The sequence below is a fragment of the Balearica regulorum genome, chromosome 11, assembly GCF_011004875.1.
Source record: "Balearica regulorum gibbericeps isolate bBalReg1 chromosome 11, bBalReg1.pri, whole genome shotgun sequence".
NCBI lineage: Eukaryota > Metazoa > Chordata > Aves > Gruiformes > Gruidae > Balearica > Balearica regulorum.
Window position 1 is genome coordinate 17211859 of NC_046194.1, and position 13465 is coordinate 17225323.

At 40.9% G+C, this 13465-nt stretch overlaps 1 protein-coding gene across 18 annotated transcripts in view; it reads right to left on the reverse strand.

The window, feature by feature from the left end:
* The window catches only part of KIAA1210 (KIAA1210 ortholog), a 60478-nt gene that overhangs the window by 14148 nt on the left and 32865 nt on the right, over nt 1-13465 (reverse strand). For all 18 annotated transcript variants that reach the window (XM_075763524.1, XM_075763514.1, XM_075763506.1 and 15 more), the window contains 4 exons: nt 9613-9781; nt 4841-4970; nt 2158-2316; nt 1072-1137 (listed from right to left, as the gene is read on the reverse strand). In XM_075763524.1, the coding sequence (XP_075619639.1) occupies nt 1072-1137; nt 2158-2316; nt 4841-4970; nt 9613-9781 (524 nt within the window). The remainder of the gene's footprint in view (nt 1-1071; nt 1138-2157; nt 2317-4840; nt 4971-9612; nt 9782-13465) is intronic.

Below are 13465 nucleotides of genomic sequence, written 5' to 3' on the forward strand. Positions count from 1 at the left end.
TGGCTGCTTAAGGCCCTCTTCATCACGAAGGAATCTTCTAGGTACCCTGCTACCTCCCCTTTACTTGCAGGCTATTCTCAGTTTCACAAAAGGTTAAATTGTGCTGTCTCTGGTGAGCTTCTCAAACAGGGATTCTGTATGGAGGACTGCAAAGTGTGGGCCAAAAAGGCCTGTAGCTGTTTTGGACCCATAAATACTCCCCTTCTCAGCTAAATGACAGATTACTTTGCTTATACAATTGCAAGGGCTATCCCATGAATCCAATCAGCTCTGTTGGAGTGGTGGCTGCCTTTGTCACTGGTATTTGAAGACCCTGTTGGCATAACTGTGGTCTGACTGGTCTTTCAGACATTATATTAACACTGGAGAAAGGCAGTATAAGCCAACATTGCAGGCCTGTCTTGAAAGCATGAGATGGGCAGGAACTCAACTCAGCTTCAAGCAGCAGGGACAGTCAAGGTGAAGGTCTCCTAGGCTCCTCTCCAAAAATAGGACCTCTGTAAATTTTTCCAAGCTGGTCAAGGAATAGACTGAGTTGGTCTGACAACAGAACTTGCTGCTTCTGATGGTGACTTATCATCTGAAGAAAACTGCAAATTAACACAGACTTTTTCCTGTGGAATACCTGGCATCAGAAAGGGCTGATCCTGCAATTATTCCCATGATAAGAGAGATGTAGGGCATTGCTTACAAGCAACTGCTGACAGGCAGGTGTCATTAAGCTATTACTGCTGTTGGGTATTAGGGCCCTGGGACATGGAAGGGCTTTACCTTGTCCAATTTTCTGTTGTGTCACTTTACAGATTCATAGTGTCACAGAGCTGACTACGCTGTTCACACAAACCACTTACCAGTAGATTTCTGCCTCTCTTTATTTGGTTTTCATTCAAAACTCTGTGAGAGGTACGTTTTCAGTATCATTTGCGTCACTCTGGACTGTTCATGAATTGTTTGCTAGGATACATTGTACCCAGAATACATTTAAAAAAAACAAAGATTATTGTACCGGCTCCACACCAATACCACATGCTGTCTCAGGAAAGTTTATTAGCAGGAAAAGTAGCTATTTACCTGTTCATCTTCACTGTCTGTCCCGCCTAAACTCAAAGAGCTATGACGCTGAACGGGGTTGGAGGACTGTGGGATAAAATAAGGAAGAGGGTAAGTCAAGGGAAGTATCACATTGAATTATCTGGGACTGGATATCCAGTGCTAATTATGAGAAAACACAAGAGGAAAGATAAAGGAAGGGTCACTGATTCCTTGCCTCACAGAGTAGGTTTCATTTCTTCATTGGGGATCAAATATAAAGTAGGGGAGCTTTATCCTGCTATGAGATATGCCATGACGGTTGACCACATGAGGCAATACATTTTATAAAGTTATTTCGGCTTATTGTTTTAAGATCTTCAAATTTACAAATGCTCACTCCAGTCCAAAATCATGCATGTGCTGTGAAAAGGCAATTCCTAAGAAAGAAGATAACCCAAACCTCCTCCGAGTCTCATCAGGACCTGTTCTCCTTAGACTCAGGATTGTCACTTTCCTGTTGATTCAACTAATATTGCCCTGGTTTGGAGCTATTTAATTCAAAAAACAGTAATTGTTTAAGATTCTCTTGCAGTCCTCATTATTTTTTGGTTTCCTCACTAGCTTTAAAACACCCAAAACCTCCTCCCCTTTCCCAGGTGCAGGAAGCTGCCAATCTCTCCAGTTCTTCGAAGCTGGAAGAGAGGGAAGTTTGTTTGTGCAGTGAGAGTACCTCAGCTTGTTCTCAAACTGGAAGTGGAACAGTCACAGTAACACAACACTCACCTGTGAATAACTGATTTTTTTATGCTTTCTGCCATATGGACCTGACCAAAGGCACCGAGACTTGTCATATCAACTGAATTTCTCTTCTCTTTCCCTAATGATACAGGTCACAACTGCCCCAGCACTGGTCTACATAAAAGCATAGAAAATTGTACTCAGAAGGGGTATTTGTTAGGCCACTTCCTCTGTATCCCTCACAGTGACACATCCACAATCCACCTAGGTAAATTGTTCTAGATCTGACTGATCTGTACCATCAGACTTTATCACAAGTAAGCAAAAAGGTCTTACCCTTCTCCAAACAGATTTTATCTTTTCACTAAAGTGACATAATGATTATACCTTGCTTGGTGAATCTGTCAGAACTTCATGAAGGGTTGAAATTTCAGGAGGGCTTCTAGGTAAACCATCATCTTCAGAAACGGCACCTGCATCTTCCAGTTTCTTTCCAGTTATAACAAGAGGAGGTGACCCAAGTCTGATGTTCTGCTGCAACTGAAGCTGTGGTTGAAAAGAAATTTAGAATATAGACTTTCAATGGCATTATTTATAGGGGACATTTGGGACACTTCTACCCCAGTTGCTCCCATTAGGCATGCAGAATCTCTTAGTTAAAAGAAATAATTGAAGAAACAGACCATTTACAGAAAATAGCCATTAATAAAATTTTAATTAGTTACATTCATCAAGGACCCATCATTAGAACTGCCTTTGGTACAAAATTAAAATCGAAATAAGGTATATTCAGTAAGTTACCAAAGACAGAAATTTCACCGTTCCAGAAAATTTACAGCAGTTTCACTCAGTTTAAATTTACAACTTCAAAAATTCTAGATTTAAGTAGTATTTAAATAATTACATGTATCTGGATATCCCCAATAGCCACACAAAGTATTGTCAGTCAGCAGTTCCCTACCCCAGGTTTATGTGGTCAGCTTTCCTTCACAAAGCCCTTCCAAATATTGAGAACCTGTCACCACTCTCTCCCACACAAGCAGCCAAGTCCCACTTTTTACATGAAGACAATTTAATTCCATTTCTGGTCCACCCCAATGAATTGCTTGTTAATTTTCTTCAGCATCACATCCTGGTCCTGTCTACAGCAAGAATGATAACAGCAGCCAGGAACAACTTTGTAAAGGAGTATGGGGATTCTTTTCCAAGATTACACAAAAGAATGCTCTGGCAGGCCCTGACCCTAGAAAAATAAAACAAAGTCTGCAACCTCACAAGCAGCCAGATGTTCCCTCAAACTAAAAAAGTTCAGATCTCAGGAAACACCATTACTAAAATTCTTGGCTTAAGTCTGTTGGCTATGTCAAAGCTGGAACAGAAACAAGGTCTGAACAGAAACTTTGTCCTTCAACTAAAACCGCCTCAACTGAATATTCCCAACATAAATATGCAGACCTGTTTTTTTTCTGTTCCTTTGCTTATTGAATCAGATTGGGAAATTCTAGGTCTAATTCTGTGTTCTTCTCCAAGCTACGCATTCATTTATATCTCTGTAAAATAGATCTAAATATAGAGCTGCCATTCTTATTCAACAAGATTCGTTTGCAATGTAATTTCTATGGATTTAACAGCCACACAGGGTAGCACAATGTCACCCTTTAACCCACCAGTCCCCCAGTTCAAACAGCTTTCTTGCCCTCTCACCCACAACAATCAAAGAAGTATCACCAATACAATCTGCAAAAGCAGGACTGATGACAAACTGCACAGACTGCCAATATATGGGCAAAACAAGACATACAACATACCTGTGCACTTCATGGGAAGGAAAATACAGAAAGTCAATTTTGCTTTTCCATCTTTTCACAACTTCCCATCTCTGATTTATTAAATTTATTACATGCAGACAGCAAAGTGTTGTGGGGGAAACACTGAATTTACAGTCTGTCTTCTACTGGTAGAAGTTAATTTAGATTGCTCAGAAAATAACAGCTTTTTTTAGTGCTTGGCTTTTATTCTGACAAGAATCAAGCTCACAGAAAAAGGTTGTCTTTTATGGCTATAAAAATAGTGCTGGCAGTATTACGTTACCATGCAGGATGGATGAAGAGAGGGTACAGTGGACTGGAGATAGCATGAAAAGAGCTCCCCCCCCGCAAATTTCTGTCATATATAAACACGATTTCTCCTGCTACTCCTACTGTTATACAAAAAATACCCTGAATTGAAGCTTAGTCTCTTCTGCAGTCTTATGGAGGAAGAAGTCCCTCTGTGCATCTTTTATTACTTAACATGTGATGCAATTGTGTTTTGCAACATGAAGCTCACACTGAGCAAAGAAAGAATTTCAATGGCCTTTGGCTGCCTTATCAACAGTTTGTTTTCTGTGTCTGGAAAAACCTTAAACTTTTATCTCAGTACTCTGAGCTGGGCAGTTATTTAAATGCAATTAATATAACCAACAATTGATAAGGGAGCTGTCAAGGAGGGTTCAGTATGTGCCTTGGAAGAAGGAAATGACCCAGCAGAATACAGTATCCTTTGCTGGCAGAGGTCAGAAGAACAATGATATAAATAAAGCTGTCACTAAGAGTGCCCTGACATATCCATCATCCCACACAGTTATGCAGCTGCTGGTGCTAGCACGTACAGTGAAAACATCATAGCCAGAACTGCCAAAAAGAATAACATAAGTAATATATAAAGAAAAACAATGTAAGGGACATGCTACAGTATAAATATATGGCCTTAACCCAAAAGCAGTAGCTATGAAGTAAAGAATGGAAATCCCATTGGAAGAGGACATGCTCATTAAGGAAAGTTTCCAAGAGTCCATGAACTGGATTCATGTCACTCACACACTATGAGACCTGGGCAAGGCTGAAAGCACCAGGACTGTTCAAAGAATGCAGCTTCCAAGAAGCAGAATAGATCCAAAAGTAGTAAATCTGGCTTTGGACACTTTAGTCAACAAAGTCTTAAGGCGCACAGCAGAGGAATTGAGCAACAGAGTTTCCTAGGAGACAGCTAATACAAAGCAGCATCATGAGTGAGGAGATGATGTTCTCACCTGCAAAGTTTTCACTCTTCCAGGTATGTTTTCCTGGGATGACATGTCACCTGCCACACTTCCTGGTGCAGACTCAAAAATGAAGACGCTGTCATGGGACAAGGCTTTGTTTCCCATGCTTCCTTTGGGCCTGGGAAGGAAGGAAAAGTGGTCAGTGCACTGGGTACAGCCCTCCAATTCTTCCCTGCACTACTTCACCAGGGCAGAGGGATCATAAGGAGGCCAGAGTGGAATGCATCTCGCTAAACTTCAGTTTTCTGCATGTTAGCTGTCTGAGGTAGTCACTGCCAGCTTCTTTTATACTCAGAAGGGAGGAAGAAACACTTTTTAGGATGCTGATCAAATGCAAGTGTCTCTTTTCAGATGTACTCAGTATCTGTATTGAACACGCAGGCCAGTCTCTGTGGACTAGAGGGAGTCCAGGGTGATTAGGTCAGATGCTGAGATTTAACTGAATGTATGCCACCCTGAGAGATGTCTACAGCGCAGAGGAGGGTGACAGGAGTCCCCTGCCCTCCTTTGGTGGGAATGTGCCAAGCATGAGACACTCAGGATAAAACCTTTGCAGCCTGGTGTGTGTCATACCTGCCAAAGATTGTGGATTATTTTTCCCTTTCTTGCAAATGCAGGCAGAAAATATAATTCCACTACATTAACCAACTTGATTCAAATCCTCTCAGGTCCAGCAATAAAAACAGTTCTGTTCACCTGTATCATGAACATCACCAGATCCCAAGCATATTAAAAAACATAGGTGGGACAAGTGTCCATGGCCACAGTTACATACCTATCCACGGCCAAGTTAAAGTACCCAGGTAAGACATTCCTGCTCTGCTTCTGTGCTCACCGGCTGTTCAGCCCAGTGCAACACTGATGAGCTCCCACAACAGCTGTTAACTAAGGTGTCATCAACTGAGATGGATTGGGTTTGGGCTATTAGGTTGTGCAGGGCAAATTTTGCACGACAAGGAAGGCTCCAAATCTTTTATTCACCAAGTACCACCAGCATAGGCAGGCACTGTCTGTACACTACTTTGTCCAAAAGACCACAGGATGGCCTCTACCAGGATTTCATTCTAGAATTTAACTGGAAGACAACCAGTTGTCTTCTTATATTGTTGGCTGCCAGCCTCGTAACCCACAAGGTATAAGGATTCTTTGGCTCATCTGCCATGCAGGCAATTCTCATTGCCTCTGAAAGTTTGACTCTGGGTAAAAGGGGATGATTAGGAACAGAACTCTGACAAGGAAAATCCAGTAACTCTAACACTCTTCTGCAAGGAAATCAAATAGAAGACGTATTTGCCTCTTAGGCTATTTGCCTAACCTCAGATTCTTTCTTTATTTAGAAGAAAGCCCTGAAAGACTGCAAATGTTCATAAAGTACACCATGTAAAACAACCCAAACAAATTACTCTTTTTTCTTTCTCCTGCATCTGCCTTCTTTACATCTCCAGAGACAGCATCTCCTTTGTCTGCTTGACTAACCCTCCTGTTGCCCCAAAGGTGTAGTCAATCAGTATAGTTATGCAGAGTCTCACAGTAAAAATAATTTTGCTCTATGTTTATGTTGTGTCAAAGACATTCTGAGCTCTTTCTCTCGCAGCACAGGTCAGAGTTCATGCTTCCTCCCATTATATTTAATAGTTAATGTCAGTGTTAGTTTATAGGACAGCAGGTCTAAACACAAGTAAGGCACTTGCCTTATTTCATCATTAGAGTGAATGAAGCCATCCCATCTTTTTGTGTGTCCTTTTCAGCATGAAAGACACTCTATATGGGCAAGCCACAATTTTACTGCATTCAGAAAGACAGCGTCATGCAACTTTTATTTACTGTAATGTATATTCATTATTGGCATATTTTATTTACTGCAAAGAATGCATGTGCATTAGGATATATTAACCTTTTTAACCGGGAATCTCCTCACTTCCTTTACTTGGAATTCTTTAGCAATAAGAGCTGAGGTTTCCTTGTGCTTGAGACTGCCAGTACAAAATCTGTTTCTTTCTTTCTCTCTCTGCACATGTATCATATGTGTGTCCAAGAGAATGACTGTATTTTCTTCTGGCAGTCACAAAAAGAGCATTGGATTAAATATAGAATTAACTGCAGCTTTAGTACAGATGAGTCTCTTATGTGCAAATACACATTCATGTATAATTCTAGGCAGTGTATTTATAATTGCACTGAAGCTAAAGATGCACTGTTAGCTAAACCCCCAGATGTTTTAGCCACTGTATCTCCACACTGATTTCCCCATACAAATGCTCAATTCATTCATGTGTAGCAACACTAGAGCTGCCATGACTGAGGAAACGATGGGACTCTACAGCCAGCAATAAAGCCGCTCCTAAACTCATCATGGCCTGTGCTATCTTCCACTTCTTATTGCTGCAACTCTGCTCCTTTTCTTAGTCTTTGAGGTAGGGGGAAGAAAAGTGACACAACTCCTTCAGGCAGCCACTCTCTGAAAAACAACTGCAGCCTGCCAAAGGAGTGAGTGTTCATTACAAAGACCAGGACAATTTTACATATTGTCCCAGCAGTTTTTCCTGCTCAAAGCTTTTTAACTGGAGTAAGACTATTTGGGACCCGATTTTCCCCTGTGTAAGGTCTTTTATCTGATTGATGATAATGGACAAGAAGTCGTCCATGGCACATGCTTTAATTTTGCCATAAAGATTTTTCCATTTCCATTTAAAACTCATGCCTCTGGAAGATAAAGAGGCAGTGGCACATAATGCTGCATAGATGCCCAATTTCATCAATTCCCTGCAGCCCCTTGACACCTGGGCACATCCCTTTGGCTGTTACAAGAAGCATTTGGCACATCTGGGGGTTTGGTGTCCGGTTAGCATTCAGAAAAGTTAATTTTTAAAAAGACTACATGGTTTAAAAAAAAAAAAAAGAAAAGAAAAAAAGAAAACCAGTGCTTCTGCCTCAAGAACAAACAAACAGCAGCATTGTTCTAGGATTGGTTTTGATATTCTGCATGCCAGAAATTGCAAAGCTCAGGGTCCTGCTATAAAGCTCTTCACAAGTTGTATTTCCACTGGCTTTCAGGATCATGTTTTCCAAAGGATTATGTTGTTCAGTCTCTCTAGGTACTTACAAAGTGTGCTTATGTCATGCAGGGTCTGGACACGATAGGATTTTCAAGTAGCACAAACATATCTTCTAATTTATTTGGATAGTCTACCTAATCCTATCTCTAAGGGAAAAAAAACAGAAGGGTTTTACTCACTTCCTGATCTCTGATCTTGCAAAACAGTTCATAATCACTGGAGGATAGCGCTGAGGTAAACAGCAATTGGACTTGAAGTACTTGGTTAAGGGCAAGAGAAAGAGTTCACACCCACACTGCCTCTGGAGCAGACAGCTGATTTTAAGCCAGATCCCTGCTATGGGCTGATGGGGTAAGCTCAGCTGTTCCTAAGCTTTTTGGACTGGGTTAGCTGAGTCACTCTAATTCCCCTTACCCCAGGGACTGGTTGTGTGGTCACTTACTCTGTTGCTGTTATGCTAACAAACAAAATAAAGAGATTGTTGTTTCATTCCCAGACCATTTCCATGATGCAGTTGCATAAACACAACAGAGAGAGTGGGCAAAGGTGGGGCAAGGAGAAACAAACATGCATGAGAAAGTAACTTCTATAAGTTGTTCCACCAGAAGAAGCATAGTGTCCAGCTCCACCAAATGCCCGATTTGATGACACAAAGCATTTGGCAGCAATGCCGATTTCAGCATGCCCCACTCTAGTCACCTATTCATGCCCTCTGCCAGCATCACACCTCTCCAATGTCCCCTTCAACAAAACACTGCAAACCACAGGACGTCACCAGTGTTTTGCCACACTTTGTTAGCCTGCAGCTCCACAACCTGAGGCCTAGGGTAATCCAAAGAGAGGCCTGGCTGAGCAGCTAACAGGGGAGTACGGGGAGGGCGGAAAACAGCCAAATTATAGGTTGCCAGATACCAATCCATGATACCCCTGGCGAGAGACATAGCCATGTTCAGAGGGTTATCCCACCCCAGATTCAGAGACATGCGATGGAAACATCACGTAGCTTGATGGTCTAAGGTTATGAGTGAAGAAGTGTTAGCAGTGCAAGCTAATAGCTTGTATTCACTAACTGAAAAAAGGACAAGTTTTTGAACTAACATCATTCAGGGATCTGAGAATTGCTCTGGACACACCTTAGGGACTTGCAAACCTCACTCACATGCACAGCCCTTCAGGGGTAGCTGACACAAAACTAGAGGCTTTCAGCTATTTATACCTAAATGGCTATGTAAGAAAATTAAAGCAGCAATCTCATACTGATAACACACCACAAATACTTCTTTTCCTTTACCCCAGCCATGATGGAGGGTACCACTTATGCTAAAAAACAGCAACCCAACTTCACACGCATTCTCTATACTAGCACTACTCAGTCATCATCCTCTTGTAAAGTTGCTGCTGATCAGACCTTCCAGGACAAATTTCAAGCACTAAAACCAATGAAAACAATCTGGACTATCTGCAGTTTTAGACTAAGAGGTTGGATCACTCCTGCCCCTGGCTGCCCTCCCCCTCCTCTCCAGGCTGGCTTTTGAAGCACTAGCAAAAAAAAAGAGGAAATTCCTGAAATTCCTTCATCAGCATTAGGGCTTGTTTTGCACAAACTTGGACAGAGGTTGCTCCTAAGGGGCCAACTCATGCTTTCATCCTCCTGCTGTGAGAGGTCCACTTTTATTTATTTATTTTCCTTCCCCGCCAGCTTACCCAACCTCCTTTGGTGAATGAAGTGCAGTAGTGTCGAGCACATTGATGCTGACATCGCTGCTGGACTGGCTAGGTTTTAAATTACTCTCCCTCCTGGGAGGCGGAGGCTCTTTCCTTTTCTTCTTGGCAAAGAAGTTCTTGAAAGTCTGAAATTTGGATTTTTTCTTTCCTGCAACATGAGAAAAATGAAAATTTATGGAAGTTGGAGGTGTTGCTTAGCTTGGAAAATATTATCTCTTAAATTCTGGAGGAAGCCTCAAAGCTAGAGCAGCCCATTCAGTTTTAGTCAGCTCCTTTGTAAATAATTCAGTGCTGGAGTCCGGTGAAAGGTGAAGCTGTAGTTCTTACATTTTGCTGCATATAAAGCAACACTGGCATTAAGCTGACAATAGTGGTGCCTACTTAGGTTTCAGTTTATGAAAAATACACCTTATATAGAGAATGTATCTACCTACAACTGAACAGTGATCATGCCAACCATACTCGATATATTTTAAATTAAAAAATTGATGTCAATGTCTAGTTCTTATTGGTCTTTACTTAGCTCAGTTTAGTTCTGCTTTCTCTTTACTCAGTGCTGTAATGAGACAACACGTGAAAGATAGTCAACATAGCAAAAAGATTGAAACTGGCAAAAGAATTTATAAAATCTAAACCCAAAATATCTATTTCCACATTAAGCCAACTGCCCCAAAACAAAATCAACAATTCCTCCAAGGACAATGGAGCAAACTTAAATTAAGACACTACTCTGCAGGACATGAAATCCCCAAACATAGCATCTCTAAATTAGAAAAATTAGAAAACTGTTAATCTGATTTCAGATTTCCCATTGTCCAAACGAAAAGAAATACAAAAAGAACAAAATAAACCATACGAAACATCAGTGGCTTTTTTAATTTTTAATAACCTAAGATACTTTAACATTTTTATTTATATTTTCTTTCAGCACACAAGTGCAGCATTTTGTCACTGACCTTTACATTGAGGGGTCAGTTTGGAGTGGTTTGGGCCAAACTATTTTACTAAGACCCCTGTGATTGACTTAAATACATATGCAGAGCAATAACATCACTGCATATGTGAGCCAAATTCATTGTTCAATTAATACTTTACAGCAGTTGGCATAATAAATGCCCACAGCTGGAGGATTCCTTCATAAGCAAGGCATTATTTCAACACAATTATTGTCTTCTCCCAGCAATGATTTAGTTGGCGACGCTCTGTCTCAACGTGTGCCCTGTACGTGTGGGTTCTCTGCCAATGGGCCTTATCTGGGCTGAAACTGTGCCATCACACAGCTGCATCAGACAGTAGCCACTTTGAGAAATAAACAATGATACTGAGATCTACTCACCCTGTCTCCTCCCTGCTCTCAATACCAGTGCCAGCACCATGCGTCAGGACATACAAGGATGCTGCTACACTGTCCAGCATGGACTGATGAAATGGCTACCTCTCTGCTGAGCAGCAGCAGCCAGGGAAGACCTGCATGTTGCTTTTCAAGTGACTCAGGATGTCACTGAAACCAAATTATCTTTCAAACCATGTAGAGTAAAACTATCAATGGAGCCCCATTCATCTGAATAATAACGGGATGTGGAGCTCCTATAGAGGGTTTATCAGTAAAGACCTTTTCATCTTCCACTGCTGCTTATCAGGCAGTAAGTGAATTGAGATAGGCGCAGAAAACACATGTCATATTGCCTGCCCCACACTACACAGCTGACCCCAAGGCTTTTGGATTTGTTAAGACTGTCATGGGGCTCAATGAGTTTCATGCTGCGCCTGTAGCAAGAACTGGTAAGAGAAGACAGGTCACACAGCAACCAGAAGACCATAGTGCCTCTCAGATAAAACAAGTGCGTTGAGTGTCCTTTAGAGAGTCTTTAGACTCCCTACCATTACTGCCATTCATAGCAGCAATTAGACAACGTATATGGTATTCTTCCAGGAAACTTGTAAAAGCTGAATTGGTTTATTTTAAATGATCAAAACATAAGATTAAAAAGTTTCATGAAAGCAATGCCCCAAAATTATCTATTCAGCAATGTCTGCTTAGACAGACAGTCCAATGACTCAAAGAGCAAAATGGCAGACTTTGCTACATGCAGAGAGCTCTGCAACTTAAAGGCAATCTAAATAGAAAACAAGGACATTGTCATGTACAATGGTCAGCTGACAGTGGTATGGACAGAAAGCAAGTTTGATTCTAGTGCATCTATGATGAGCTTAATTAGATGCTGGTATTTCCAGAGAACCAGGGGAATGTTTAAAAAAAACCCCACAAAACCAAAAAAAAACCCCACAACACAATAACAACAAAAAAAGAAGTGAGCCTGAGGACATTTAAGAGAAACAGACATAAGTCCTGCCACAAAGGATAACATTGCCAAGGTACTACTATTCCAAATAGTTGTTTAGATGAGAAGTGGTGCTGACTTTAGAATGGAGCCCATGGGAAGGATTTGCAAACACTGCCAATGAGTAACACTCAGCTGGCATAGGACAACACTTGGGTATCATTGTGCAACAGAGAGTCCTCTGGTAAGAAACACATCAGTTACTTCAGTGCCTTCTCTAGCCTCTAACTTATTACTGATGTGCAGGGCACACCCCCTCCAGCAGTAATTCCTCTTCAGCCACACTCTGCTCAGCTGCATACCTTCAGCTGTTTCAGATGAATGAGAAAACAGTAAGTTTTCCTGCAGTTCCAGAAGACTGGCACTTGCCATATTATTACACAAAAAAGATAAAAGTGACTACTAGACACTTAGTGCTGCACGCAGATGAAAACCGTGGGACTGCTCTTTGTGAGAGCATTTGGCAATAACAACACGGTTCAGAAAGGCAGCGTTCATTTTCATTTCCTGCTGTGAACAGTTGTGTGCTGCTTTCACACACCATTAAAAGGATGCCACATTTAATTTAAAGGTGTCTACATTTCAGTGCACTGTGAAGTAGCCCAACATATCACTAAATTGGTAGAGTGCTGTATGATACTTGAATTAATAATATACAAGATGATCTTATTACTTAAAATGGAAAAAATCTATTGTGTAACAAAAATCCAGTCAAAGCAAGGAGAGAAAATCCAAGCTCAGACAACTACATCTATTTCCTCTTCACCCACTGATGAATAATGACTCATGATTTTTGAATTCTTATGGTTACCAATCTTCAATTTTATGGCATTAAAAATAAAAAATTAAAGGCTACTGCCCTAAAAAGCAAAAGCCTTCCCAAAAATTACTTGCTTATGCTAACTATGATTTAGCCCACTATAACACCAAAGGAGCAGGAATAAGCATTTTGCTTTCTCTGTAAAGTTTGTTTATTCTGTAATTTTTACTGCTTGCATACTGCCTATTTCATTGTTTCTGCTGTGCAGAGAGAATTAATGCATGTCTTTCTGCTCTTTGCATGGTTCTTCCCTATAACAAGATAGAAGAGAAAAAGATGCTTTTCCCAGTGCCAAACTGAGACTGTAATAAGCATAGGGAACATCTGATTTGGGACCTCAATTATCATATTTAAATTAAACAGTTAATTTTGGGATCTTCTGTGTTCTCTGACTTCCTAAGATGCTTTCAGGACACATTTTTCATTTTTTCCTCAAATCCAAGGACTAGGTATTTTCACCAATAAAAACACGTGATAAAAAACCCCACAGACAAGACTCTCAGAAAATACAATGATTCTAGCTTCATAAAAAATACCTGATATTGCAAGAAAGGTGATTAAATCATGCAATTCAGTAAGGCAAACATTGGGTGCTGACCGTTTTTGGACAGTGACCTGGTTACTGCCATCAAGAAGGAGCAGCAAGCACTGGAAGCCCTCCACTACTAGT